General features: G+C 45.1%; 1 protein-coding gene across 7 annotated transcripts in view; it reads left to right on the top strand.

Annotated features, from left to right (window-relative positions):
• The window catches only part of PRRC2B (proline rich coiled-coil 2B), a 49,332-nt gene that overhangs the window by 4,977 nt on the left and 17,475 nt on the right, over positions 1-26,880 (top strand). For 6 of the 7 annotated variants that reach the window (XM_085325328.1, XM_085325326.1, XM_085325324.1 and 3 more), the window contains exons 2-16: positions 9,147-9,314; positions 10,139-10,316; positions 10,541-10,643; positions 11,712-11,784; positions 14,626-14,769; positions 15,469-15,710; positions 16,151-16,272; positions 16,741-16,883; positions 17,491-17,581; positions 17,998-18,190; positions 18,572-18,887; positions 19,563-19,750; positions 22,284-22,491; positions 23,422-23,641; positions 24,314-26,383. In XM_085325328.1, coding sequence (XP_085181454.1) covers positions 9,200-9,314; positions 10,139-10,316; positions 10,541-10,643; positions 11,712-11,784; positions 14,626-14,769; positions 15,469-15,710; positions 16,151-16,272; positions 16,741-16,883; positions 17,491-17,581; positions 17,998-18,190; positions 18,572-18,887; positions 19,563-19,750; positions 22,284-22,491; positions 23,422-23,641; positions 24,314-26,383 — 4,406 coding nt within the window. In that variant the 5' untranslated portion in view covers positions 9,147-9,199. The remainder of the gene's footprint in view (positions 1-9,146; positions 9,315-10,138; positions 10,317-10,540; positions 10,644-11,711; positions 11,785-14,625; positions 14,770-15,468; positions 15,711-16,150; positions 16,273-16,740; positions 16,884-17,490; positions 17,582-17,997; positions 18,191-18,571; positions 18,888-19,562; positions 19,751-22,283; positions 22,492-23,421; positions 23,642-24,313; positions 26,384-26,880) is intronic. The other variant, XM_085325323.1, reaches the window with a different exon arrangement.

The raw sequence follows: 26,880 nt of genomic DNA, 5'->3' as shown, positions 1-26,880 counted from the left end.
GCTGAGACGTTTTGCACAGGAGTTGTCGTGATGGTGCTTCAAGGAATGAATAGAGATACGTTTGAAGAGCCTGCAGTGGGGCTGTGCCTCCCACATKTGCTTCTTGTGTGTGGGAATGTAGGGATTTTTTTTGGAAGAGTGCTGCTGTGGAGTAGGTTCTCCAGCTGCTCCTACCTGTATGTGGGCTGGGAGCTAGCAGAAAGCCTTGAGTGCTCTTGTTCTGAGTTTGCAGTGGGCTGTGAAGCAGGCAGGGGAGTGAGGACATGCTCAATAAATGTTGGGGTTTTTTGTGGCTGAAATTGTACAAAGTGTGCTTTTATCTTAAATAATCAGAGAATCAAGCTTCCATCTAGTGATTGAAACTTTACAGTCTGTTGTTTGTTAGTGGATTCATGAGACTTGAACATAATTACAACATCGATGTTCTGTATCTGAGCAAAATGCTACCTTCAGTGAGGCCTGTGATTCTGTTGCAGTAAAAGTGGTGTGTGGGGTCATCCATCTAGGAGATGTTTACAGTTTTTCCTGTCCTGGTGTACATACCTGCTTCTGGAGAATTCCCCTGGACCAGGACTTCATATTGCCCTTAGCCCTAAAATATTAGGGAGGTAGTGTGCTTCAGGGGGTGGCTCCTGTCCCAAGAAGTGAGAGATGGGGAGTCTGTTTCTAATTTTGCCACTCAGCAGAGCTGCATAATTCTCTGTAGTGCCATTTTCCTATGACTAGGAGTAGTAATACTTCAGACTTTGTCAGAGTTAGACATTGAAAACATCTATGTAAACTACAGTACTGATGTTTGTGAAACATTCTCACTTCCTGTCTGGCTCTGTATGGTCTGAATGTCCTTTGCATAGTAAAAACCCTGCTTTCCTGGAGAGTAAGCACCTCCCGTTCCTCCAGAATATTGAACCACACMGTTTATAACATGTTGCCATTTCTTACTTTTTTGTACCTATGTGTTTTTTTCCCTATCAAATGCTCCATTTAGCCTCCTCATTTGTAGTGCAGATGGCTCCTATGAGTAGGCTACATGTAAGACAGGTTGCTATGAAATGCTGGATTGCCCTGGTATTGTTAAAATTGGGGAAGCTGTAGGAATATTTGTTCAGAAACTTCAGTATTTGTGGGGTATGTGAACTGCAGCTTTGTCTGAACTGCTTGTAATCTTATTAATAGTTTGAAACTACCGTGTCAGTCTTGATGGCTGTAGGAAATTGAAGAAATCTGATAGAGAAAGCTCTATTCATCTCTTGCCAGGGCAGTTTGTACCCCGCAGTATGCATATTGATACTGGCCTATCTTTCTTTAAAGGTGCCTGCCAGAGGGCTACCATCACTTCCTTGGGGGGAAGATTTATGTTAATATCAACAGGACTTGAGAAGTCTGCACAGCAAGACTCTACAGGAACCTTTCCCTTGTATGTGCAGTGAAGGGATTGGCCTTTACTGCCTGCAGATTAATAGCACTGGGTTTTGTCTCTAGTCCTCTCTGTGAAAATAACCTTCTGTGCGTAACCTGAGTGGGAGCCAAGGCTGTGAAGTCAGCAGGCAGCCTGAGAGCGTGGAGAGGTGTTAAACCAAAGCCCAGATGTGGTAGAGCAGGGCTCATGGCACAAGGTGAAATTACTCCCTCCAAATGTGATTCTTCTGGAAACTGCAGAGAAAACAGTGCTGCTTATTCAACAGCAGATCGTGTGTGAGTGGAAGGAGCTGCAGATCCTGGGGGAGCTTTGGGAGGAGGAGGGGGCAATTAACCCTAAAGACTACCATGCCTACTCTAGTTTCGTCTCTTGGAGATGTGACGTCTCTGACTTTCTGCTGTTTGCTGTAAAGCCTCTGTTTGTTCTTGAGAGATGGAATAGGTTCCGAACCTTTGGACTAGTGGAAGGGTTTGTGGAATGATGAGTTTTTGATTTCAGTATAAGAACGTGTGGTCTTTTTTCCATATGCGCATGTGCTCTAGCAGCAGTCAGGTAGCTGGACTGCAGTCCTTTGGCTGGTCACTTGCCCTGTTTGCATAGGGCTCTCCAAGGTGAGCTATTCCGAGCCGCTTAGAGGCTTTCATTTGAGTGCTGGAGCTGGCAGCATAGGTATTTCACCTAGCTTGCTCTTGCTGCATCTCACCGGCGTTATATGGCTATTCTCACTGTGATGATTTTTAAAAGCCTATGTGATAGGAATGTGAGGACTCCATTTGAAATCCTTCTTTGTATCTTTGACTGGAAGAGGTAGTTCAGACATGGCAGAATTGCCACTGCAATGTATTCTCTCCTGTTTGACTYCTCTTTATAACTTTTGCTTTGTTGTGATTTTACCCAAGAACTGTGTTTTCTTTGAGGGTCTTGGCAGTGCAGGTTTGAGTGGCTATTATGTTCAGATCTGAGAGAGAAGCCCAGGACATGTCGGGGGGAAGGGAGAGGACAGAAACCTGAGCTCTGGGACCTCTGTTACTGCTTGAGCTATTGCTTGAGCAGTGTTTTTTTTTTTTTTTTTTTTGCCTCGATTATCCAGCTTATAAAATAGGACTGGTAGCACCCCGTTACCCACTAGCAAATCCCCGTCAGCCGCTTGCTGCTGTTATTGCTCAGATACCTAAATGCCCAGTTTACCTTAGAGTTGAGCTGAATCTTGCCAGGAGCTTTCTTAGTGGGTTTTGCCAACAGAGCATCACGTAAAGGATTTATTTGTATTTTGATTTAAAATGCCTGCTTGTGAACAGCCTGAACGCTTTGGTGTTGAGGGAACTGAATATTGTATTTCTCTGTGTTCTCCCTGGGCATTCAGCTCTCGGAGGAACCTGAGCAGGGCAGAGTGGAAGACAAGCACCTTAGATGCTGTTGTTAGTGTGCTTCAGCTCCRGGTGTTGGTTGTGGAGGAGCCAGATCATAAGTATAAATCTAAGAGTAAAGATTTGCGTCTGAATATGAGCACTTCTTTGTGCATGAGGCAGCTTGCAAAGCACTAGGTCACTTCTGTTTCCTCTTATACTAGAAGGATCGGAGATTGGATTTGTTGAAGGTGGTTCTTGCTTGACTTAGCTGCTGTCCTTTATGGTCTTGCCTCTGAAATGTGAAACATTTGTCTCGCTGAAAAGAAACACCTACAAGAAGTTGCTGCTTCTGGGCCTGGTGAACTCTATAGGTGCATCAGAGTCAGTGCTGGGTCTGATCTTATTTAACAGCTTGACTGGATGAGAGAGCAAAGAGTTTTATACTGATACTCAGTGCTTGCAGATCTGTGCAAGATACTTTTTCCTGCAGTAATTGATTYCTGATTCTGAGGGATGTGAAAGCTCTGCAGTGCAGCCTCCTTAACGAGAGATCTAGTTATTCCTCCTTGATAATCCAATGCTAAAGGGCCTATTCCATCTTTATGTAATGATGACATGGATGGGTAGAAAACTGTCGTTTCTCTGGAAGACTGCTGCTGATAGTYGCTCTTCCAAGGAAAGAATTAACCACACACCTTAGGTTTTCTGCTGCTTTTCAAAAAGGAAGGGGAGTTTTATGGACTCAAGAACTCGTAAGTGTTTCATAGGCTGTGAAACAGCTTTTCTGCTGGATTTTTTTTTCCTTGTGCCATAGTCTTGCATCCAGAGGATGGRCCATTTCTTGTCTTTGTCGAAGTCCTCAATTACTGGAGGCCAGGGCTCATTAGCTGTCTGGCCCTTAAAGAAGCCACCACATAACTTGTTCATGTTCCCATATAAATACAATCAAGCTCTTCTCCAGGCTTCAGTATGCATTATCTATTTTACAGTAAGCTACAAATCCACCCAGTCTGGCTGCTTTTCTCAGCTCCCTGCCCTCCCAGCTGGGATAGCTGTTTAGCAGAGACAAGACATCTGTAGTTTACAGGCCAAACCTGAGCTACGGCGAGATTTGTTTGACCTAAAATTGTCCAGTGATTTGGTAAAAGGAGTTGTGATTGCCACCCTGTTGGCACATTTATATGTGAGGAAGCGGGTGAGGTTGCTGCAGAGTGATGAAAACAATTCTTATGTGACAACCGGGGTGAAGAAAGCACGGCTGGTTTTATCACTGCACAGCTCCTCATTGTACAGACTAGAAGAATCTGCCTGCCCCCTTCGTGGTCCTGCTGCGTTGCTCAGAGCTGGAGTGGCCCAGCATAAGGAGTGGCCTGATGATGAGGCTGGCCAGCCAGCAAGTCTCCTGGTGGACAGCTTTCAGCAGCATTACTCAGCTCGCAGCAGACCTCTGCAGTAAACCTTGGGTGGTGTGAGCCTTGTCTCCCACTCTGTTTTTACAAGGAGAGAAGAATCATGGGAGATGCAGAGAGAAGTTGAGATTGTGCAAAATGAAAGAATGAATACTGCCAGATGTACCTGTTCAAATAGTCAAGGAGTGGCCTTGTGRAGCTGGAGCCACCTTTGCTAAGGGGTGTCCGTCTTTTCCTGGTGCACACTAGACTGCTAACTTGTCTCTCCAGTCTGGCAGGGCTTGGTGCCACATTCAGGATCTCAGCTGGCCCTTTTTTCAGGTGTACGAACAAATTTTAGCAGCTTCCCATCGCACTGAAAACAGTGCAACAGAATGTCAACTGGCTTCTTGTGGTCTAGTCCCTTACTATAAGCTCTGTCRTCTTCACAGCTCTTCTGCATTGATTCTACTGGCTCTGTACTTGAACACTGATGGTCTTGTTTAGTCACATCCTGTTTGGATGTTTTCCTGTTGGTCACCTCTGTACTAACTCCTTGCAGTCTCTCCTAGGAGTCAAGCTCTAAGTCGATGCCTTCCCAGCGAAGCTGATGATCTCTGCTGCCTGGCCCAAACAGGGCTTCTACGGGATATAAGCGTATCTGGCCCAAAGCCCCCAGGGCAGCTGGTCACACTGTGTCACCGAAGCTGTTCTCAAGGCAGCCTGCAGTATCTCTCACCACTGAGGCAGATGGCAACCATTTCACAAGTGAACAATTTGTGGTGGGATTCATTCCAGGAGAAGTGATGGAGTTTCCCTGTTGATGGATAAATGTTTAGCTATGAGAAGTTCTAACAAAAAGCAAACGTGTGTATTTAAAGAAGAGTGAATGCCACTAATTTTTGTAAAATTGTACATGTTTTTRAAAAAGTTTCCCATTACCAATAACATTAGAAGCCATCATAGGTTTCAGTTTATAATCAATTCCAAACTTTCTTTACTTTTTCTTTTTTGGTAATGCTGTTCAAAAACTCACAGGTTGTATAAACTGTATGAATAAAACGTAAGGTCAAAAATCTGCCTGCTTATGGAGAAGACCCCTTTCAATGTTAATCTCTTTTCTGTTGCTTTGTTTTGTGTTTGTGGTGGCTGCTGCTGCTGTAAAATGAGCAAGGAGTAGAGGTTTGCTGCAGAGTCTGTAGTGGTTTCAGGTCCTTTAGCTGAGTGACTGCTTGGTGGTGTGCGAGTAGCTGAAATGATTCCTTCTAGTGTGTGTGTTACCTTTCATAAATCTGTTTGCCCTGCTCAATTAAGGCTGGCTAACTTCCAGATATTCAAGCTCCACTGAAGTCTTGTGAATAAAACACCAGCAGCTGAGCTTCCTTCATACGTAGATTTACAAAGAGCTTTGTAGATGATCTCCTTTTTCAGGAGTCTCTCTCTTTGGCTGTGTTTTTAGTGCAAGGGTTTCCAGTTGTTACCAGTGCCCATAACTCAAGCTCTTTACGTGGCTTTTTGCTTGGGGGATTCGTGCTGTAGCTCTGACTTGCATGCTCTAGCGTTTAAAGGGCCACTTTTCCTCTCTGGATTAGAGCGTACCCCTTTAAAAAGGAGTTAGGCAGGGTGAGTAACAGCACATCAAATCCAAGGCAATATGATGAGGGTAAAAATGTTAGCAGAGCTCTTAGCCCAGAAAGTGATTCTGGTGCAGCTGTTTGCACCCTGGGGCCTCTAATTTAACTAGTCACATTGCAGCATTTTCTGATTCCCCTGTAACACTCAGTATTCTGCATTCCAGAACTGTCACTGGATGTTACAGGATGTTGCTGGTCCTGAGAATGGAAATTCGGCTAAGCTACATACTAAAAGTGATAGCAAACATCCCCACAAAGACCTTTATAAATCCAAAGAGAAACCTTAGAGAAATGATAGTGAGAATGATCTTGATTCCCCTGTAATTGGGGATAACCCCTTTCTTTGGGGGCAGCTAGCAGGCATGTGGAATCTGAGCAGAGGCCTTCGTGAGGCTGTCTGAATCGCAGAAGCCAGCGTGGGCAGTCAGGAACTCGAGTTCTAGCGCTCCTAATAATAAGCATGCAGGAKGGTTGTTCGGTTGTTAATGAACTTTATCAGACATGGCTTCACTCTGGAAAGCCTTTAAGATCCCTGCCTAAATTCCTTGTCTGGCTATGTGATGGGAAAATAGGCCAGTAACACAATAGCCTTTRGAGGTGTAGCTCTCTGTAGCCTTTCTGCAGTGCTGTGGGTGACCTGGATGCGGAGTGATCCTTTTAGCTGATACACCTGTGGGTTGTGGCTCAGCTCTGCTGCTGACTGGTGTTGGGAGGGAGAGACAGCAAGGTTCTGCATGGGGGGGGGCTCTGACCAGGCCTAGTGCTGCTGCTGGCTCTTTGCACAGTGACTTTATTTAAATAATAGTGTCTCACCTCCCTGAGGACTTACTTTGGAGCAGGCTTGTTTTCCCCTTCAGACTGCACAGATGGTGATACATAACACACAAAGATGCGTTTCAGATTCTCATCTTCAAAGCATTGAAAGAGTTCAGAGTACGCCATGAATTTCACTTGCCGGGCAGCAGTGGTGGCTGTGCCAGAAGGTTTGAAAAGGGGCTTTTTCTAAGCATGTCCCCACCTCCTTTGCTCTGAAGTGATTTTYTTTTATTCCATCCTCATCCTTTAAATGATATGAGATGTAATCAAGAGGCAGCTAAGACCCAGTTACATAACTGGTTGTCAAGATTTCTCTTTGGCAGTATTACTCTGCTTCCTGTTTGCTTACTGACTTTCAGGGCATTTCTGTTAACCAGCCAACTCCTGAACTTGATTTGACATTTTGTTTTTGTAACACTTGATAATTATTGTCTGCAATTTTGAGTTTTCTGAAACTCGGTGGATTTTCTGGCTCAGGATTGTGTGGGGTTGTTGCAGGATCAGCATGGTCTGGACAGGCCCTGARCAGACTCCCACTATAGTACTCTTATTTAATATACCTGTAAAAACAGTGGCCGTGCTCTTGCCAGCATGGCTCAGGACTAGTTTGCAGCATCCTCTGCTGTTTCACTCCAGTCCAAGGCTCCCTGCAGCTCTACCAGTTCAAACAGGTCGTTGTTCTCAGTCCAGCATCCCCTTTCCTGCCAAGTCAGTGCTAATCAGTGTGCATCTCCTTTTCTCTTTTATGTCTGTCCCACTAATAAAATACAGTGGAAGAGGGGAACTAAGGGAGGAGCTAATGTTTTCTTTGGCAAAAGGTGACCATCTGAGCAAAGATTGAACCAGCCTGGAGCCAGAGATTTGTTTGCTATTCTGCAGGAAAAGGTGTCTGGAGATTGCTAGTCAGCCCTATGGCCTCAGCAAGCCTTCATGGTACGGTCCCATGTGTCAGTCTGGGCAGCACAGCTGTGGGGCTTCTTGTGGAGCCTGGTGTTTTTCCTGAGCGTCTCATGACTGCTATTGCTGAGTGGCAGAAAATATTCTTCTCCCTTTCTTCCCCCAGCCACTGCTTGCTGCCTAGCACACTGACTCCAGAGCTGCTTGCTCCTGCCAGTTGTGATTTAAATCCTGCAATGCAGGACATTCAGTCCGYGGTGCCAGGCTTATTGGTCATAAACTTGACCCTGGCAGCTGCTTTTAGATAGGCTGTGCTTGGCCGGCTGCAGGTGGCAGCACATTCTCAAGCTGACTGTATCCAACATGTTTGTAGTCTGTGCTTATTTTGTGTATAATGGTGATGACCTTAGTCCTCTTACCTGGAAATTACTCTTGATAAGGCATTACTGGTGGTTGTAGCTTCTGGTCAGAGACAGTTTCTTTCAGAAAAAGTGATAATAGATTTCTGACTGCATTTGAAATGTGCTCTCAGGTCTGTGAGGTTAGGAAAGGGTAAAAGGTGGAAGGTCCAATATATATAGCCTCTTGTTTCGCCGACACAGGAAGTTGTGCCCGTAAGATAGAGCCTTAGCAGATGAAATAATAAAACTGCCAGCAGTTTTAGTCCTGAAGTGGAGATTTTACAAGAAATCTATATTATATGTTAAAAGGCTAGATTAAACCTTCAGATAAGAGAAATCTTAAAACAGTGAATTAGTCTTTTAAAAACTGAAAGAAAACAAATATCCGTTGAAGGTAGGCAAGCATTATTTTCTGTTTGAGGTAAACATTTCCCTTCTGTGTTTGTTCTCCCCTTGTTTTAGCTTTGTCATAGTCTCTTAAGAGTCAAAAAGAAAGCAGAGAGACTGCCTCCCCGAATGAAGGTGTTTGTCCAAGCAGAGATCAGAGCGGAAAAATTAACAAACATTGTGAGAAGTACCTTTAAAGCTAAAAATAGTGTTGGAAGATGCCAGCAGCATTTTTTTTTTTTTTTTTTTTTGTAGACTACTTGGCTCTTTTTCACAGCTAACGGATTGGGAAAGGGAATCTGAAGAAACAAGTGCCTCAGTTATTTTAAGGTGATTCTTTCAAAGCATTAAGTGCTGGTATAGGTTATTAACTGTAGTCAGTGTGAAACCATAATCCAAAACCTAACAAAGTCAGCTGCCAGTACTTCCGTGAGAAATCTGATGACAAATTCCAATGTTGCAAGGAAATGGTCCTTTTTCTTTCATTTACGTTTGGGGATACTTGTGCCTACCTGCTTTGTGTTAGCCTTACTCTTTTAAAGCAAGGACTATGTTGGCCATCCTCTCCTGTACTCTCATATTTAAAGGAGTTTACCTCTTTCAGCACTGGAGTGGTAGCAAGTAGTGATGCCATCAGAAATGTGTTCCTGCAGTTACTTTCATTTAGTGTCTGAATCTCAAATCCCACAAGGTTCCAGCGGCTAAAGAGGAGTGGCTTAAAACCTTGTAACTTAGTGTGTCTGTTTGTTGAATCTGTCTGCAGTTCTAACAATTGTACATCTGTTTTACTCTCTACTTATCCAAGGCTAGATAATCTGTTTGATGACATTTCCCTGGTTCTTTTTCATTAAAAGGCAGATTGGGAGCGGCGCAGAGAAATTTCCTTACTAGATGACATTTCATCGCAATGTCCGATCGTTTGGGGCAAATAACCAAGGGAAAGGATGGGAAAAGCAAGTACTCGACTCTCAGCCTGTTTGATAAGTATAAAGGAAAGTCAATAGAAGCTATCAGAACTACAGGTAAGGAATGTCTTGGGAAAACTCCTTTGGGTTCTTCTAAGACTCTGGTTGCAGAGCTAATTTGAGTTGTTAGCCCTGTGGGTAGYATGCCTAGCGGGAAGCAGCTGAGTTGCAGAACTGCATGTACTGGTGCTGCATCCAGCCCTGTATTACATTAGGACTTAAAGGAAAACGTCTGTGCTTGTTTGTGCTGCTGGTTTAGCCTATGCCTTGCTGTCCTGGCTGCAAACCTCCTTAGGGCTATAGGAGTGAAAACCTCCTTAGGGCCATAGGCTATACCAGGACTGGGTAGTTAATCTGACTGTGAAGTGCCTTAAGTGTTAGTCAGACCTTGTGTATAGGTGAGAGGAAAGTGCCATCTTAGTGCATGTGATCTGGTGGCTCAAGATGGAGGGCCTAGAGTTCAGGACTCCTGGGTTTTGTTTCTAGTCCATCTCCTAACATGTGGCTTTGGGTTGCCCAGCTGTGAAAGGGAGGTGCTGACTCTACTTTTTAAAGTGAAAGAGAAGTATCTGCGTGGACAGTTAAAGACTCTGGGCATTTTTGGCTAGGGAGAATTTTTGCCTCTCTTGGTTCAAATCTCCTTCCCCTCTGTTGTAGGAGGTTGCCTATCAGCTGGCCTAAAAAAAAAAAAAAAAGACAGCTGCTTTGCAGTGGTCCTCCAAGTAGTGATCTATATGTCAGCTCTGGGTTCATGATTAGCAGTAGTGGCACTGCTTATTGTACTGTTGTGCTGGGATTGTGTCTAGCCACAGTATGTTATTGAGGTTACTTAGCTAGCAGGGCCTAGCCCTCTGTGACTTGCCCTGTTCTTTTTTCACTAGTTATTCCTAGACATGGCTTACAGAGTCTTGGGAAAGTTGCTGCTGCCCGGCGCATGCCACCTCCTGCAAACTTGCCTAGCTTGAAGTCTGAGAACAAAGGAAACGACCCCAACATCATTATAGTACCTAAGGACGGTACAGGATGGGCAAACAAGCAGGATCAGCCAGACCAAAAGAGGTAGGCAGAGCTGCTCGTTGAGTATTGTCAGGAAAGCRATTGTCAGTTGTGTACTGCTAGGCTATGTCTTGGACCTTACAGGGAGCAGATGTTCTCTGTTGTCTGAGTGAGTGCTGAGCTAATGTGTTAGCTGGATCTTTTAGCAAATGCTATATTGCCAGAGTTGTTTGTCTCTTGTCTTGCCTCCCTTCCCCTTTGATCTCACCTTTACTGTCTCTTTCTAGTTCCAGTGTGACGGCTGCACAGCTGCAGGAGTCGCTGCCGCAGCAGGGTTTGCAGAAATCTGTCTCCAATTTACAGAAGCCGACACAGTCAATCAGTCAGGAGGTAGGCGCAAGCAGTCTCCGTGACTGCCACCCTGTTTCCCCTGTGCCTAGGCAGCCTGAGGGTTTCCTTTAATTGTCAGTAGTGCCCTGTGCAAATAAGAATTGACAGATTATAATTTGCAGAACAGCTCCTATATAATCAATTCTTTTTGCAATAGACTGTCTTGACTCCAAGTCACTATGCCCCAGGAAGGCTGTACTGCAGTTAGAGTAGAATTCTGTGCACGTTTCCTCTGTGCATTTGAAGCCTGTGGGGAAAATCTAGCTTCAATCTAGAAAGAATGGCTGGAATGCGGGATGGCTGGTTAGCACTTGTAAACTATTTTATTTTGGGTCTAATTCAAGTGTCGCTTGGTGACAACAGATCCGGCTCTTGCTCCCAGCCAAAGACCTGATGAGACTTGATAAGAAGAGATCTGGTCATGTGGGAGAAGTAGCCAGTGTCAGGACCTGAAAAAACTACTGGCAAGTAAGAAAGTTTCCCCAGAAAGTGCAGGGATCTGGCCCCTTTATGCTGCTGACTTCATACTTTTAACTAAAAATTTCCTTGAGGTGCAGGGAAATCAGGACAGGAGTTATGTTCTGAAGAGGAGAAGAGTGGCTCATGCATGAGAAAGCAGGGTAGCCTTCAAACTGAGTGTAGCGTGGAAGAAATCTAGAAGATTGAGAGGGAACATTTGGGAAAATATGGCAAAACAAAGAGAAAATTTTATTAGAGGGAGGAAAGCAGGACAAATGGTTTGAGGAAATAGTTGGTGAAGGTGATCAGAGGAGGAGAGATTAGAGGCAGGACAGAGAAGAGGAGGATTTCCATTGTAGCATATATATAGTGCACTGGAGTGGGGAGCAGTTGGCTTCAGTCTCAGCAGGAAGCTGGGGAGACCTGTGGTGTCCAGTGACATCTGAGTGACCTAGAGGTCTGAAGCCTTGTAGATACTATCCAGGAAATGAAGAACAGTCATGAAAGTTCACTGATCTATGGGTTGTGTGTTTTTTTTTTTTTTTTTTTTTGTTTTTTTTTTTTTTTTTTTTTTTTTTTTTTTTTTTTCTTGGGGTGTTTTGTTTTCAGAGTACAAATTCAGTGCCAGGTGGACCAAAGTCATGGGCACAGCTGAATGGAAAGCCAGCAGGACAAGAAGGTGGTGAGTATAATAAAAACAAAATGGAGTTGGGTATGTGCCTGCTTCTCCTAGACAGGCATGAGAGGGGGTGGACTCCATTTCTTCTGGCCTYCCTGTCTCAACTGGTGCAGAATGGGACGCAGCTGTCTTGGTTACAGTGCAGTGGGGCATAAAGAATACTGAGCCTGTTTTGCATCCATGTAGTGTGTTGGCTGGAGGAATGCAACAGCTTCAGTCAGTGCAAGATGCAGATTGAACAGATTGTATCCCATCACCCTGAAACAGAATGGTTCATGCGCTTGGCTTGGGAACAGCAGGGAAGCGGGGAATTCTGGGAGCTGAAGGCTTTGAAGGAGAAGGGAAATGTTTGTCCTCTCATAAGCAGCTTCCGTTGACCTTGAACAGTGTGTAAAGAGGTGCTGAAAACAGAGTGGAGGAGGGAAGGGGTTGGTTTAGGAGAAGAGAAGGTAGGAGATGGGAATATATGAGAGACTGGAGATGTGGCTGTTTCCATAGCTCATTGCATGGGGAACTTATCTTAATGAGGTGGTCAAAAGTGAGGCTGTAACAATAATGTCCGGAGAGACTTTACACAGCATCTTTGGGCCAAGAGTGTTACAATGTCAGTGGGTGAAAATAGCATTGAAGATTCTGCAGGATCTACTTGTTTACGACTTGGCTGAGGCCTTTCTGTTAGGTCTCACTGACTCACTGTGTTGCTAGTGGCTTCTGCTTGACTGAGGATCCTGGAGCGATGTTAACATAAATTGGGATTTTTAGTTGTCTTTGGTTGCATCCATTTCTACACAGGAGGTGGTTTCTAGCTGCAGTGAGTTCTGTCATTTAAGCTGCAGTAAGAACAGCTCACTTCCACACTCCTAATGCAAACAGACCTGGAACCACTAGGTCATTAAGAGAAACTGCAGAAAGATTTCAAAGAACTGAGACAGCTGCAGAATGCAGAAATGGAGGGGACAAGCTTATCCTAAATTAAATGAGTTCATTAATGAGAGGATGTTTCTCAAAGGCTAAATGTCAAAGCAGAAACTTGTGATCGCCTGAAGTTGGTGGTCAGTGCAGAGACTCTCTCACTTGATTAATTGATGCTTTTTTAAGACTCACTGTATGGGTCTCGTGTACAGTTAGTTTCGAATCTGATTCTCCAACAGTGTTCTTAAATTTTCTGAAAACTCATTCTAGGTCACACTCTTACCATATAGAGTGCTCAGCCTAAGAAAAGAGTTGTGTATGTGGCTAAGAGCAGCTTAATTAGAAGGTAAATGAATCACAGAAGCATCAGAAATCGGGCTGAAAGGGTTGCTTAGGCCATCCTGTGCTTGCACCTGTTCTACAGTGGCATTGAACAATTGCTTTTTCTTTCAAGCTGGTAGAACAGTTTCTAGTATTATTGGCAAAGGCAAAAGTCTTCTGCTTTTTGTTCATTTAGGTGTCAATTCTGTTAAAACATCTATGGAGGGAGTATCCTGGAATAGTGTGATCTAGTAAATTAGTTATGAGCTGCTCTGTACCCATTTCCTGCATATAAGGGACATTTTGAGAAAAAAGACGCACCAAATTTTTCTCAGTGTGATGAAGCCTAGGGTTGGAATGCAAGTTGTTAATGCCTGCGCATTAACAATCATTCCATTGTGCAGCGTTATCTTAAGGGGAAAAGATGACCTTTATTTGTGAGGGATGTAGGGGAAAATCTCTCCTAAAGACACTTGAATGCAGTTGATATTCTTATTGCCATTCTAATTCAACAGAGTAATACAGGAGAATTCAGAACTCTGGCATATTAGATATCTGAGCTGTGCAGTAGGTGAAAGCTGTCCTTTTTAGTATTCTCATGTGTCCAAGGTATTTGTAGATGTTATACACAGGATGTTATGGAGATGTTATCTTCAAGTTCCAGAAAATGAAAATTATTGAAGAAACCAGTTTTTCTTGACTCTTCAAGGCAAGAATGGGTAAAAATAGATTTTTTGTGTGTTTTTTTTTTTGGTCAGATCTTCAGTAATCACTGATATTTGTAACATAATTCTGAAATGCTCCTTTTAAAAGGAGCATTAGCCAAGTAACGCCAAAAAGCAGTTTTTAAAGCAAGAATTTACGTTTTAATGTTGAGTGGTGCAATAATGGTAGCAGTTTCCTTTTATTCAACATTACCTTACTGATAGATCTGGGAGAATTACTGTTACATCCTGTTTTCCAGTCGCTGTGAGATCTTTTTAACAAACAAAAAGCTGTCATTCTGGGGTGACTGATGACTCAGCAAGACAATTCACCAAAGGCAAGACATGAACCTGGCCAGATCTGGCCAGGGATTGGTATCTTAAAGATGCTGGAGCAGTAAGGATAATGTGGTATAATAGCATAAGTGGTGAGGATAATAGTCTTATCTGTAGTCTTTCACTAAGTATATTCCCAGAAATCTTAACAACAGAATTCCCCATGGAGTGAGATCTGAGCAAAAGGAGTCTGAATAGAAATGTCAAACACTTGATAGTGGGATATCATTTATAAAGTGATCTTGCAGAATTTGTATCCTTGCTTCAATCTGAATTTCATACTGTACAAAAATAATTGGAAGCTGAAAAAGCTCATTCTGTGACTTTGCTGAATGTGAGAATTTAAATGAAGATGCTCAGTTAAGAGTGTGGGAGTATTTGGTGAGGACGTGTGTTGTCATGTTGGTGACAGTGTCTAGGAGAGCTTCGATGTGAGCTGATACGATAATATTTCAGGTTTGAATATGTTGAAGGTCCAGATTTTCAGGAGGCATGTTCCCAGGCTGATCTCACAACGTAATGGAAACAGTGGAAAGATCTTATCTGAGTCCCACACTTATTTCTTTGACAGGTTTAAGGGCCTCAAGCCGACTGTTATCCTTCTCTCCCGAGGAATTTCCGACGCTGAAAGCAGCTGGCRAGCAGGACAAGGTTGGCAAAGAAAAGGGCGCCTTAGATCTGTCGTATGGGCCAGGACCAAGCCTCCGCCCACAGAGTAAGAGAATGACTGCATCTTCTTGTCCAATGACCGCAGCTCATAACCCTTTGTAAATCATGTTTCGGGCAGGGGGAAGGGCTAGCCAGTTTGCAGTGGTGTCAAGATAATCCCACATCTACGTTCTCTCTTTTTATGAGCCCTTGTGTCCCGAGTTGCTTAGCAAATGACTGCAGGTTCTTATGTACTGTTGGTGTTTACTGCCAGAATTTTATAGTCCAGACAGCTAAATATGGACTGCTGTCTACTGTATYGTTTCATTAAGAAATGTTGTGTGCAGGAGGGGAGAGGTTTTGGTGTTCTGTGAGTCAATCTGGTGATGCTGGAAAGCAGGTCCTTCCCCCTGGGGAAGGGGAGGAGCACAAGTGAAAGGAGTGAGTGATATAACATGGCTTCTAGTTGAATGTGCATGGTTTAGATTACCTTTAATTCTGCAGGGTGAGTGCTGTGGAGATGGGTTGCAGAGTTGTCGGTTGGAATTTCGACCTGTTGACAAGTAGGGATGCTACTGGTGCAGTAATTATTTAGTGATAGCTGGTGCTGCTAGTATCTTGGGAAAGAAAATGCATTGGTCCCTGATGCATTTCGATATTCTCAGGTTAATTAGGGCCTGGCCAAAGTCGTTTGAGCTTGGAGATTTTCTGGCTAAGTGACCATCTGAGTTAGTGAATGCTAACATATGTATTACCTTCTTTCCAGATGTCACCAGTTGGAGGGAGGGCGGTGGGAGGAATATAACCTCTGCCACATCTCTGACCGCCTCCCCTGCTGATCTGGGCAGCAAGACCTCTAGCACTGGAGACGGAGCCCCCTCCTCAGTAAATGCCAGCGATCTAAAGGAGCCGTCTCTCCGCCCAGCTCAGCCTATCCGTAAAGGGGCTTCGCAGTTCTTGGGAAATGTGTACCAACCACCTACATACCATGACATGCTACCTGCTTTTGTAAGTTACCCTGTCCCCACAACTGTTTAACGTCCTTGCTTATAACATGAGCGTGGGTTGAGGAAGTTGACTGAGATGGGTGATTTCCATATTTTTTCCTCAGTTATTTCCCAGGACTAGCTCAGGAATCCTTTCCTTGCTCTATTTTTAGTTTCTTCTGTTGCATATTTACCTTTTCTTGCTAGAATTGTGCAGCACTAATATATTCCAAAAAGGAATGAAATAGCCATGACCTTATTCAGCCTGAGGGAAAGTTGCTGGGTTCCGTATAGAGCTGGAGAGGATAACCATGAGTATGTGGGCTGTTAGCCAGGCAGATGTGAAATGTTTGCCCTACCTTTGCACAACCACAATTACTGTGGCTATGTTGTAACCTTATCTGGCTAAGTCTTTCTATGGCAAAGAGAGAAAGCAGGCTACTCTGCTCTGCTCTGTTCCAGATGTGTCCACAACAGCCATCTGAGACCCCTGCATCACTGGACCGTGGGTCTTTCCCTGTTCCTCAGCTTCGGCTTGAGCCCCGGGTCCCTTTTCGACAATACCAGATGAATGACCAGGATGGGTAAGACTGCTGTGACTGTCCCTCTTGAAAGGCAGATTTGGGGTGGGATACTGTAAGAACCTKGGCAAAGAATCCAGTCCTGTGGGTGAAGAAGCTATGGACAGCCACAGAGGAGGCCTAGTTTCAGCCGAAAGATCAGCGCTTTGCACCTACTACTGCAGCATCTGAAATGTTGCAGGACTGTAAGCATTTGTGTCTGAAGAGCAGGCAAATGCAAGGAGTTGTTGTGTGTGATTCTAGACTGTAATGATAGCAGTTCTGATCTGTAAGCCCCAGAAGAGTGGGTACCGGGTAGATAGGAGAGGAACTTTGCCGGCTGGGGCAGATACTTGAAGGCCATGTATATAAGCACATGGTAGAAAATGACAATTCATTGTTAAACTCAGCTCTGTGTTCCCTTTCTTTCTTTTTTTTTTTTTTAATACTGTAGTTTGCTGTTTCTAAACATTTCTTTTTGTCTCCTTATAGAAAAGAGAACAGGCTTGGTCTGTCTCGCCCAACACGTCCCGTTCGGCAGCTAGGGGAGAGAGCACCCCGGCCCACCATTATCAACGCAGAGAACCTAAAGGGGCTGGATGAACTCGACACTGATGCGGATGATGGATGGGCAGGTAAAATACCTCCATCCTCTAGCTGCAGGCAGTAGCAACAGCTTAGGCAGGGAAGGGCAATTGTTCTTCCCTGCAGCCCTAAATAGGGTGTGCTGGTGGCTCTGTTCCCCTACCCCAAAAAGGAGGAGGGGAGTTGTCTGTGCAGTTGTGAAGTTGCTGTTGGTGTAAGTGATGACACAATGGATCCTTCTGATCCTTCCACCACGCTGTACTCAGGAAGCTGGATCTGAAGACTCCTAAAAGCTGAAAACACCAATCAGCAGGAAGATAGCGGTATCACTGCTGGGAAGGAGAGTTAGTCGCTCCTTCTCAGTCATAGCATTCAGAATCCTGGTTCATGTATGTGGTCTTGCTTGCTGACCGTCTCCTCTCATTTGCAACCTCCATTCCCAGAGTTTTTGCTTACCCTTCTTTTGGGATCAGCCTAACTGGTCAGCAGTGTGAGTCCTCACCATCCACATAATTTCCAGTACCTAAGCTGGTGCGGTGCTGGGCATTCAGTTTTCTAAATAGTGTCTAGTTTAGTGCCAGAGAAGGCAGAGGGCTTATGGGGATAAGACATGGCCTGTTTTTTCCACTCTGTCCTTTTTCTAATCCTCCCATTCAGGCATTCATGATGAAGTGGATTACTCTGAAAAACTGAAGTTTAGTGAAGATGAAGAAGAAGAAGAAGCTCTTAAGGATGGACGACAGAAGTGGTAAGAAATGGCTCTATTCTCATCAGCAGTTATTTTAATAAATATAAAATTTACTAGGATCTTTTCTTTTAAGGTTTTGTTCTGAGTGTTGAGGCTTGACCACTCAGATTCATAGTGTGACATTACTGATTCCACCTGCCATCTTTGAGTGGGTTTCAGTGATATGCATTGGTTTTGGTGCTGGTTACCAGGGTTTTTTCCTCCTTTCCTCTCTGGATCTCACCTTATCATTTTGCACAGGGCCTTGCTAATCCTTAAGCACCTTGGGAGGAAAAAGCCCATGACTTGGGTTGATATTTTTTATTATGGACCCTCTCTTTCCCTTACAGTCGGTTGCCTTTGTAGCTTAATGAATAAAGCTTCAAATGCTTGCTGAGGCAAGTTGCAAACATAAAGCAAAACTGTTTATATGGCAGGAACAGCTGGGATCCCAGAAGACAGCGACAGTTGTCCCTGAGCTCTGCAGATAGTGCAGATGTCAAACACTCCTTGGAGGAAGGAAAAAACTGGGGCGACTCAGTTGGCTTATCCCGGCCAGTACGAAAGGTGCAGGAATCACAGCAGCCTGCAAGGAAGCTGAATGGCTGGAGCTCTGCATCTGAATACCAGGTTAGGTTGAACTCACATGGGTGGATTTGGTCTGCTGGGCTGCTAGAGGCAACATGTTGCTGTCCTTAAGAGCCCAGCCTGGTGTTTTCACCGAGAATGGGCAATGGTGATTGTTATTTATATCCAGCTGGAGGGAAGTCCACCTGCACAGCATTTCCACCAAAGAGAGAGAATTTAAGCTGGTCCAGAACAGTGGGGTTATCAAAGAGTTAGCAAAAGGAGGTCTTGAACCAAATAGAGATAGCTCCCCACTGAGAGGATGGCTTGTGTGCTTGAGGATGGAGGGGAAGAAGGCAGGTGGGGATTTTCTTAGCAGAGCAAAGCTTAAGATGCAGGAGGTGTTTGGGCCATGCTTACTGGGGAATGTTTCCCTTTTGGCAGAAGCCCATGCTAGGAAGTATTCTCAGACAGCAGTCTGTTGAAGATAAAGACGAAAAGGTGCCACTAAGACAGAAGTTTGTGCACTCTGAGATTTCGGAGGCTGTTGAACGAGCCAGAAGGCGACGAGAGGAAGAAGAGCGGCGAGCCAGGGAGGAGCGTCTGGCAGCCTGCGCTGCAAAGCTGAAGCAACTTGATCAGAAATGCAAACTGGCTCAGAAGAGTGGTGAGACCCAGAAACACACAGATAATGAAGATCTGAAACCCCCAAGCACAGAGAAGAACACTGTGCAAGAGAGTGGCCACATTTTCCGTAGAGGTACAGAAACAGTGCTCATGTCATCTTTTGAAAGCTGCTTTTCTATTAGTGTAATGATCTATTTGAGCTGTTGTGGAGTTGCTGGGAGGGAGCAGCATGGAGAGTGCTTGAGTTACACTTGAGAGATAAGCTTCTTCCCATTTTCTGCGGAGTATTTCGGATTGGTGATGAAGATTGAGGGTGGTTTGTTCCCCCTTCTCCCCCCAGGTCCTGTTAAAACAAGTGCAAAGTTCTGTGGTTTCTTAATCTACGTTCAAGCAGCTGTGCTAGTGGAAATCTTGTTGGAACTGGCCTCTTGATTTTCTTGGGGTTGTATGGTGCTGTTAAAGTGCCTCTGCTCACAGTGCAGTAAATCCATTATCATTAAGTGCTGGCATATTTAAGGATTTACAGGGGGGTGGCAGACTCCCCCCCCCCCCCATGCACACTGTTTAAGCAGAAGGTTGATAGCAAAGGGGTATTGGAATTTACCACAAAAACAAAGATGATAAGCTTTTTCAACTGCCAAGGCAATTCCAGGAGAGGAATCCAGAGGTGCTATATATGACTGTAACCAAGTTCAGCCATTAACACGGTCAAGACATGCTCACAGTCCTATGTGGTCAGTGCTGTGGTGGTGTGCACACAAGCACTGTCCTGACCAGGGGTCATCAAAGTTTATTTTCTTCTCTCCAGCAACTCCAGAGTTTCACACACAGGATGTTTCTGTTGGTTACCTGGAAGAAGAAACTCCTGCCCCAGCAGCAGCAGCTCAGAGCAGCAGTGAGGAGGAGCTTAGAGAAGCTCCCTCTCCAGCACAGGAATTTACCAAATACCAGAAGTCTCTTCCCCCCCGATTCCAGAGGCAGCAGCAACAGCAGCAGGTAAGAGGTGTGACATTCCCTCCCCTCTTCCCTTGGACTCCCACCAAACAGTCACATTTGCCCAGCTCTCAACACAATCAGCACCAACTAACCAGCCGTCTTTGGGCTGGAAGGTGACAAGAGGGCATTTATCTCCCAGACTTTTTCAGTATTGTTGAGCACATATATCTCATGTGCTGGGTTAAAAGACTTTTATTGTAGATTACATGAATTTTATGTGCTGGACCTGCTGTACTTAGCACTTTCTGTGGCTCAGGAGAGATGTGGGCAGGTCAGGGTCAGGTTTGCCACTTGCCTAGTAGAAAATGTTGGAAATGTCAACTGGTCTGGAATGCTTATCTTGGTGTCTGCTAACAATGTGACATCCTCTTATTAGGATTATGTGGTTTGTAGCAGAGCTCTGTTTTGCAAAGAAATGTGTACGTAGGGGGAACTGAGGACATTCCCCTTCCCACATCCAAAGTCAGAAGTGCAGCAGTGGGTACCTTGTTACTTAAAACAGGCCTGATTGAGCAGTGTCTAACATTCTTGGCTGTCACTGACTCCGGTGAACATCTGTGCCTGCTTCCCTGTGCAGGATGGGAGCTGCTGCTCTTCAGCACTTGCGGTAACAGATTGTTGAATATACAAACAAAAGAAGAAGGTGACTGCTGGGCTGAAACCCTTCTAGGATTAGCTGCTTCCATATGGCTTTGCACTTGCAGTGTTCTAACCCTGTTAGTATGGGCAACCATTTGCTTGCCAAGGGCAAACTGTGCTTAGGTTGGCAGGTGGTTGGACTCTTGCTACTGAGCTGAACATGAGGGATGTGAAGTGGCACACTTCTTACCTACCTCTGCCCTGCCTTTGTAGAGAGATGGTTCTTCRCATCTACTCTTACGTTCTATACGGCCCTTCTTTCTGTGAGGCTCTTCCAAAGCATTATTCTCTTTGCACTTTAAATGTGTTTAGTCTTTTAAGTGTTTCATTTCTGTTTCACTGCAAACTCTCCTTTGCAAAGAGACCAGCCTGGACTGCTTTATACATCTTACATCTCATCCAGCTTTATAATCTTTTATATGTTGTTGTATATATTGTACAGCTCTTTCAGCTGCAGTGAGCCTCCTTGGAGCAACAGAGTGAAGCCAAGGGGCACAATATCCAGGCTTGAGATAACACAACATTAATTGACAGTCTTTATAGAGTAACCACTTGAAATGTGATATAATCAACCCTGCTGCACCCTTAGCAAAGAGATCACATTTGGCATCTGCTTGAGAGCTTAGTAATTGCTCTTTTATGGCTGTTCCCCTATCCTTGTTATTGGGCAGTTGACATTCTCAGACATTCTCATGATTCAAAGGTAAAGCAGCAAATGTTGCTAATGTTACTTTATAAAAGAGTTGCTCTGAAAGTAAAAATAATTGGACATCTCTGCTGTGATGCTAGTAGTACCTCAGGTCATTGCTACTGGAAGAACATGAAATTTTCACTTTAGCTTCTCTTATCATTTGTGTCATTAGTATGAATGAGGTAGTTTGTAGTTTGGTTGATTCACATTGCTACTTTGGTAGCAATGGTTCCATTAAAAGAACAAAGTGAAAAATAGTACTGGTGACATAAATTAAATCTTTTCTCAAAGATCCTACAGTATTAGATAACCCAGATATAATCTTTGCGTTTATCTGATGAGTTTCTCTTGCTATAATGATGTGTCAAGTTCAGATTTAAGGCTTTGTTTCTTACTTTGCAGTAGGGAATTGGCTTTTTTTATAAACAGTTATAGTATCTGACACTGCTGTAAGCTAAGTAAGAAAAGAACAGAGGCAAGCTTGACAGGTAAATAGATGTATTTCATGTTAATCGGAGCTGTTTCCCTTTGAAAGCTTTCTCCAATACCTAAAACTCCTTTCACATATAGGTTCTTCTTGGACCTTTGGCAAAGGTTAAATGTCAGATCAGATTAATATCCATGGCAGTCCTCTGCTAAAGGAAGGTAAACTGGCCATTTGGGAGATGTACTGACACCCTTGGGTTGCTCCTTGTTTCTGAAGGATGCACAGAAAATAGTATAAAATATTAATTGTTTTCTTGACTGAATTTAGGATGTTTTTATCTAATGTGTCTGGCTAACATGAGTAGAACTAATATATATGCACACCATATAATTGTATTTCCTCCAAAGGGTAACATCTTCTAAAGTATTTAGTTCCAATTAGGAAATCGTTTTTGACAGGAAACTGTCCTATCCCATTGAAGTGTGGGGAAAATACGGGCTCTCATCTTGAAGCTGATCCCATGTGTTCAGCCGTGTAGTTTGGTGCACAATGGCATGACATCTTGGCTGCATTTACCGTGTCCTGGTGTTTAAAAAATAACAATTGCTGTATCCCCAGTTGGTAGTGAATTGCCTTCGTCTGTTTACCTGCTCCTCTTACTTGTTTTTTGAGGCTCTAACGCATTAAGTGTGTTTTTCTTGAGCTGATCAGTTTGCAAGTGTGATTCCTGGCATTGTGACAGATCATGTCAAATGGCTTATTCTTCTTCCCTGCAGGAGCAGCTCTATAAGATGCAGCACTGGCAGCAGCAGCAAGTCTATCCTCCCCCATCCCATTCCCATCCCCAGCGGACATTCTACCCACCACACCCCCAGATGCTTGGCTTTGATCCTCGGTGGATGATGATGCCCTCTTATATGGACCCTCGCATGGCCCAGGGTCGCAGTCCTGTGGATTTCTACCCTTCAGCCCTTCACCCCTCAGGTAAGGTTTTCAGTGTTTCCTTTTATCATGACTGAAAAGTACTGCAACCCAAGACTTTGAAAACTGGTATTCCAGACTGTAGAATGCAAAGAGCACATTACTGTCTCTGAGGTTTTGCACATGCCCAGGACTGAAAGCCCTGAGGATTGGTCTCTTTATCATCATTTCTGACCAGGAATGGCTGTTATGGCCAGTGAGGAGGTGGGGTTTGGGCTGCTGAGATGATGGGGACTGTCCTACCTTACTGTGCTTCAGTCGCTTTACCTCTGCGCAGACTTTTTATCCAGGCTTGCTGTGATTAATCTTCTGGCAGGATTACAAAGAGTCAATCCATGTAGTGAGGGCTAGTAAGGGAACAGAGGTGGCTGAGAGGGAGGATACCTACCTGCCTATCCCCTGCAGAGCCATGGGGGATTTTCTTCTACAGTAGCTTTGGAGGTGTAAAGGCAGATCTTGCCCCTTACAGGAGAAGGATCAGATTGGGAGTGAGTGTAGTTTTGTGAAGTTTTAGTAGACCTCCTTCAAGAAATGTGATAGAGAAGCCCTTTAATGCCTAAGGTCTGTGATTCTGTGATTGTAGTGCTTTCTTACCTTGTTACTGATCTTCAGAGATGTGAGTGTAAACAGCAGGATGTATGAATCATCCCCTGAGTCTATGGTTTAGTTTTTGTGCACCTGCTTGCTTCCAAACCAGTGATGGTGCATAGGGTTGTGTACAGACTGTGCTCTGAAAGCTGCCTCACCTATATCATTCCAGGTGTATTTCCCAGCTGTGTATTTCCCAAGCACAGGCTCCTCTCTGCAGAAGGGTTTCCGTGGCTGCAGTCACTTGCTGTCCTGGAAGGAAGGGGAGTCCAGTTAGCTGTAGATTGTTAATTCTTCTTGGCAATGAGATTCTAGCATTAATGGCTTGAACTCTCTTATGATCAGGAATTATGAAGCCCATGATTCAGCAGGACTCCATCAGTGGGAGCAGCTGTCGATCTGAAGATCAGAACTGTCAGGCAGGGCAGGCGGAAAGAAAAGCTTCTCCCATGGACCCTATGCCGGTATGGGGCCAGGAAAGCTACACATCTCTGCAGAGCAAAGGGTACTCCCTGTCGCATCAAAAACAGGCTGAGAGCATAACCCTGGAGGGGCTGCATGCCAGGTGAGTGCAAAACTCTCCTGTTTTCACACATGCTGTGATGAGAAGTTGTGCTGTGATAGGAAATTATCTCCTATTATTAGGAATAGGTTTAGGGTTGACTCAAAAGACTCTTCTCAACAGGCAAAGATACTGATATGGTAACACCCTTATGCTGTTGAATGTTTATGTTGTGGAGATGCTTACAGGCTGAGTCAGTCAGAGCTTTTCTTTCTGATGCCAGTCCAGACTGACCAGCCCAGAGCCTTGTAGGGCTGCTTGTTCAGTAGAGGCAGGCAGTTGTTATCTACCCACACTCCATTGAAAATGGAGTCAAAAATTCTCACAATTTCTAGTTTAAGTCTCCTAATTCTTATGGACTTTCTGAATCCAGCTCCTTGCTTTTGAGTCTCCATATATGCTGGATGCTCAATTTCTCTGTATTTTTTGTGGTTTGCTGCTCTTTATGGGAACTGCTTTCTTTTCATCCATTGGCACACCAGGCAGTACAGCATGGGGCCACAGCAGATATGCTGAACAGTGAGTGACTTATGGAGTCATTGTCTCATGATATAGAACAAAACCACAAAACCTGCTTTATTTATTTGTTTCCACCTCTTGTGCCCAGTGTGTGCTTTTGGAGACATGCTCTGCTTTGCACTTGCTGACTTCTTCTTTTGTTTGGTTGATTCTTAGGAATGAGAGTTCTTACTCCACCTCTCCTGGAAGGCCAGAGGGCCTGAGCACCCAGCGAGATCTCTTTGAGGAGAGAGGGGAGGAGTACCTGAATGCTTATGAGAAGAAGGCTCAAGCAGACTTAGGCAGCTGCCTGCCTTCTCAGAGGATAGGCCAAGACCTTTTGTTTCAGCACCAGGAGAATGTACAGGAAACATGTCCTTCTAGCAACCGCCATGCGAACGTAAGGTGTTCGCCCCTAGAGCCTGACTTTRTCCAAGCAGAGAAGAAGCCTGAATATAATGGCTGGGATATCAGCCATCATCAGAAATCCTCAGAGACTGCGGCAGAGATTGCTGAAGAAGTGTCCAGGGATGAACAGTCATTCAGTGCTGACCCATGGAAGAGAGAAGGAGCTAATACCAAACAACCTGTGGGAGAGACGACAGAGTGGGCTCCTGAGAACCGGAACACCGGTGGTCAGCATCAGGAGCAAATGGGGAGGACGCGGCGATCAGGCCCAATTAAAAAACCAGTGCTGAAAGCCCTCAAGGTAGAGGAGAAGGAAAAGGAGATGGAGAAGGTTAAGCTGGAGGGAGACGATACGTCACGCCCGCCAAAGGAAAAGGTGTCTGTTCATAAAATGGAAAAGGAGTCAGACGATTCTGCAACCTTAGTGAACTCCACGCGCTATCTGCTGGATGACAAAGGTTCTTCCCAAGCCAGCCTTGCCCGAGAGGCTGAGAAATCCCAAGAGGAAGAAGAGGAAGAGGAGGAGGAGGAAGAGAAACAGGAAAGAACGTGGGAGAACAAGCTATCTAGAGAGTCAAACGATCTCCCTCCCACAAAAAGAAACAACTGGATCTTCATTGATGAGGAACAAGCCTTTGGTGGGAGAGGTCAAGGGCGTGGACGAGGGAGAGGGTTCAGAGAGTTCACTTTCAGGGGCCGTGGCACTGTTGTGGGCAGCAGGGGAGTCTATAACAACCAGCGGAGCAGCCGAGGGCGAGGGCTTCGGGAGTTCAACCCACCAGAGGACTTCCCTAGAGGCAAGCCCAGGCGCCGGATAGCAAGTGAGACGCACAGTGAAGGGTCAGAATATGAGGAGCTCCCCAAGCGTCGCCGGCAGAGGGGCTCAGAAAACAGCAATGAAGGCTCTGTGCTGGACAGAGAGGAGAGCGATCTGAAAAAGGGAGACTTTAAAGAGTCATGGAGGTCCAACAAAATCTATTCAGATGATCACACTAGCCTTGACTCTAAGATGAGGGGCCCAAGAGCTTTTGGAAGATCGTTGCCACCAAGACTGAGCAACTCTGGCTATGGGAGAAGGGGTTTTATGGGTAAGGAGCCCCCTCAGTGGCAAGGCAGGAGTGGGGGAGCTGGATGGCAGGAGTACAGCCACACGTCTCCATCAGATGCTTTTGGGAGCAGGCAGCAGTCTGACAGGGAGTACATCCAAGATTCTTACAAGCACTCGGATTCCTTCTCGAGCCGGGTTTTTGAGGACAGTCATCTGGATGACAAAAGGCACTTTTTCCAGGAGGATTACTCAGCAGATCAGGAGAACATAGAGAACAGACCATTCAGGAGGCGGCGTCCCCCCCGCCAGGACAAGCCCCCCAGATTCAGGCGCCTCAGGCAAGAGAAGGAATCTGTTGGCCAGTGGAACCCTGAGGAAGGAGGCTCCAACCTGCTGCCCAGCCAGTGGACTGGAAGACCCAAGCTGACTACTGCAGAGAAGAACAGCATTTCAGGCAGGCGGTCTCCTGAACTGTCCTACCAGAACTCATCAGACCATGCCAACGAGGAGTGGGAGACGGCATCTGAAAGCAGTGATTTCAGCGAGCGACGGGAAAGGCGAGAGGGAGTTTCCGAGAGCGAGGGCCAGCTAGAGGGTGGTCTTGGGAGTGGCAGCTTGGGAGAGAAGAGGGAGCTAGCAAAGAGAAGCTTTTCCAGCCAAAGGCCACTTGTGGACAGGCAGAGCCGCAAGGCTGAGTCAGCAGGGTTTGTGGAGCAGTCTATCAGGACCGGCGTGGGAGCGGCTTCCCGATATGACAGCCAGCAGAATGGGACACTAATGAAAAACAAGAGGTAAAGCTGCATTGCTATGTACAGATGTCTATGATCAGATATGCAGATATTGGGGTAGTGGAGATTGTGGGCTGGATCGTGGTGGGAGCTATTGGCTGTGCCGCTTCCCATCTAGTGCGGGTATTTCCGGCATAGTTTACCAACCTTGTGGTGTTCAAGGGCTTCATGATGCCTTTGCTTCCATGCTGGGAGTCCAGCCTCATTCATGTTAATGACRCATTACAGGCATGCCGTGTGCTACCTCTGAACTAATGCCCTTCTTTACTTTAGTTTCCTGCCAAGGCAGGTCTCTACTCTCTGCACTGTCCCTCACTAGAGGACTGGAAGGTTACAAAGGAAATCCTGTTCCTTAGCTCCAAACCTTCCTGTCCTACTCTTCCTACTATGGGTTCCCAGAGGAGTGTGGCAGAATACAGAAGTGAAGGTTGGGTTTTCCTGGGATGAGTTGATTTGACTTGTGCAAGTTGAACATCACTTATCTGGATTCCCAGTAGTGT

This window comes from Rhea americana, unplaced genomic scaffold (genome assembly GCF_003343005.1).
Source record: "Rhea americana isolate MKP2758 unplaced genomic scaffold, rheAme1 scaffold_97, whole genome shotgun sequence".
Classification (NCBI taxonomy): domain Eukaryota; kingdom Metazoa; phylum Chordata; class Aves; order Rheiformes; family Rheidae; genus Rhea; species Rhea americana.
The sequence above is the reverse complement of the archived record's forward strand: the minus strand, read 5'-3'. Positions and strand labels throughout refer to the sequence as shown.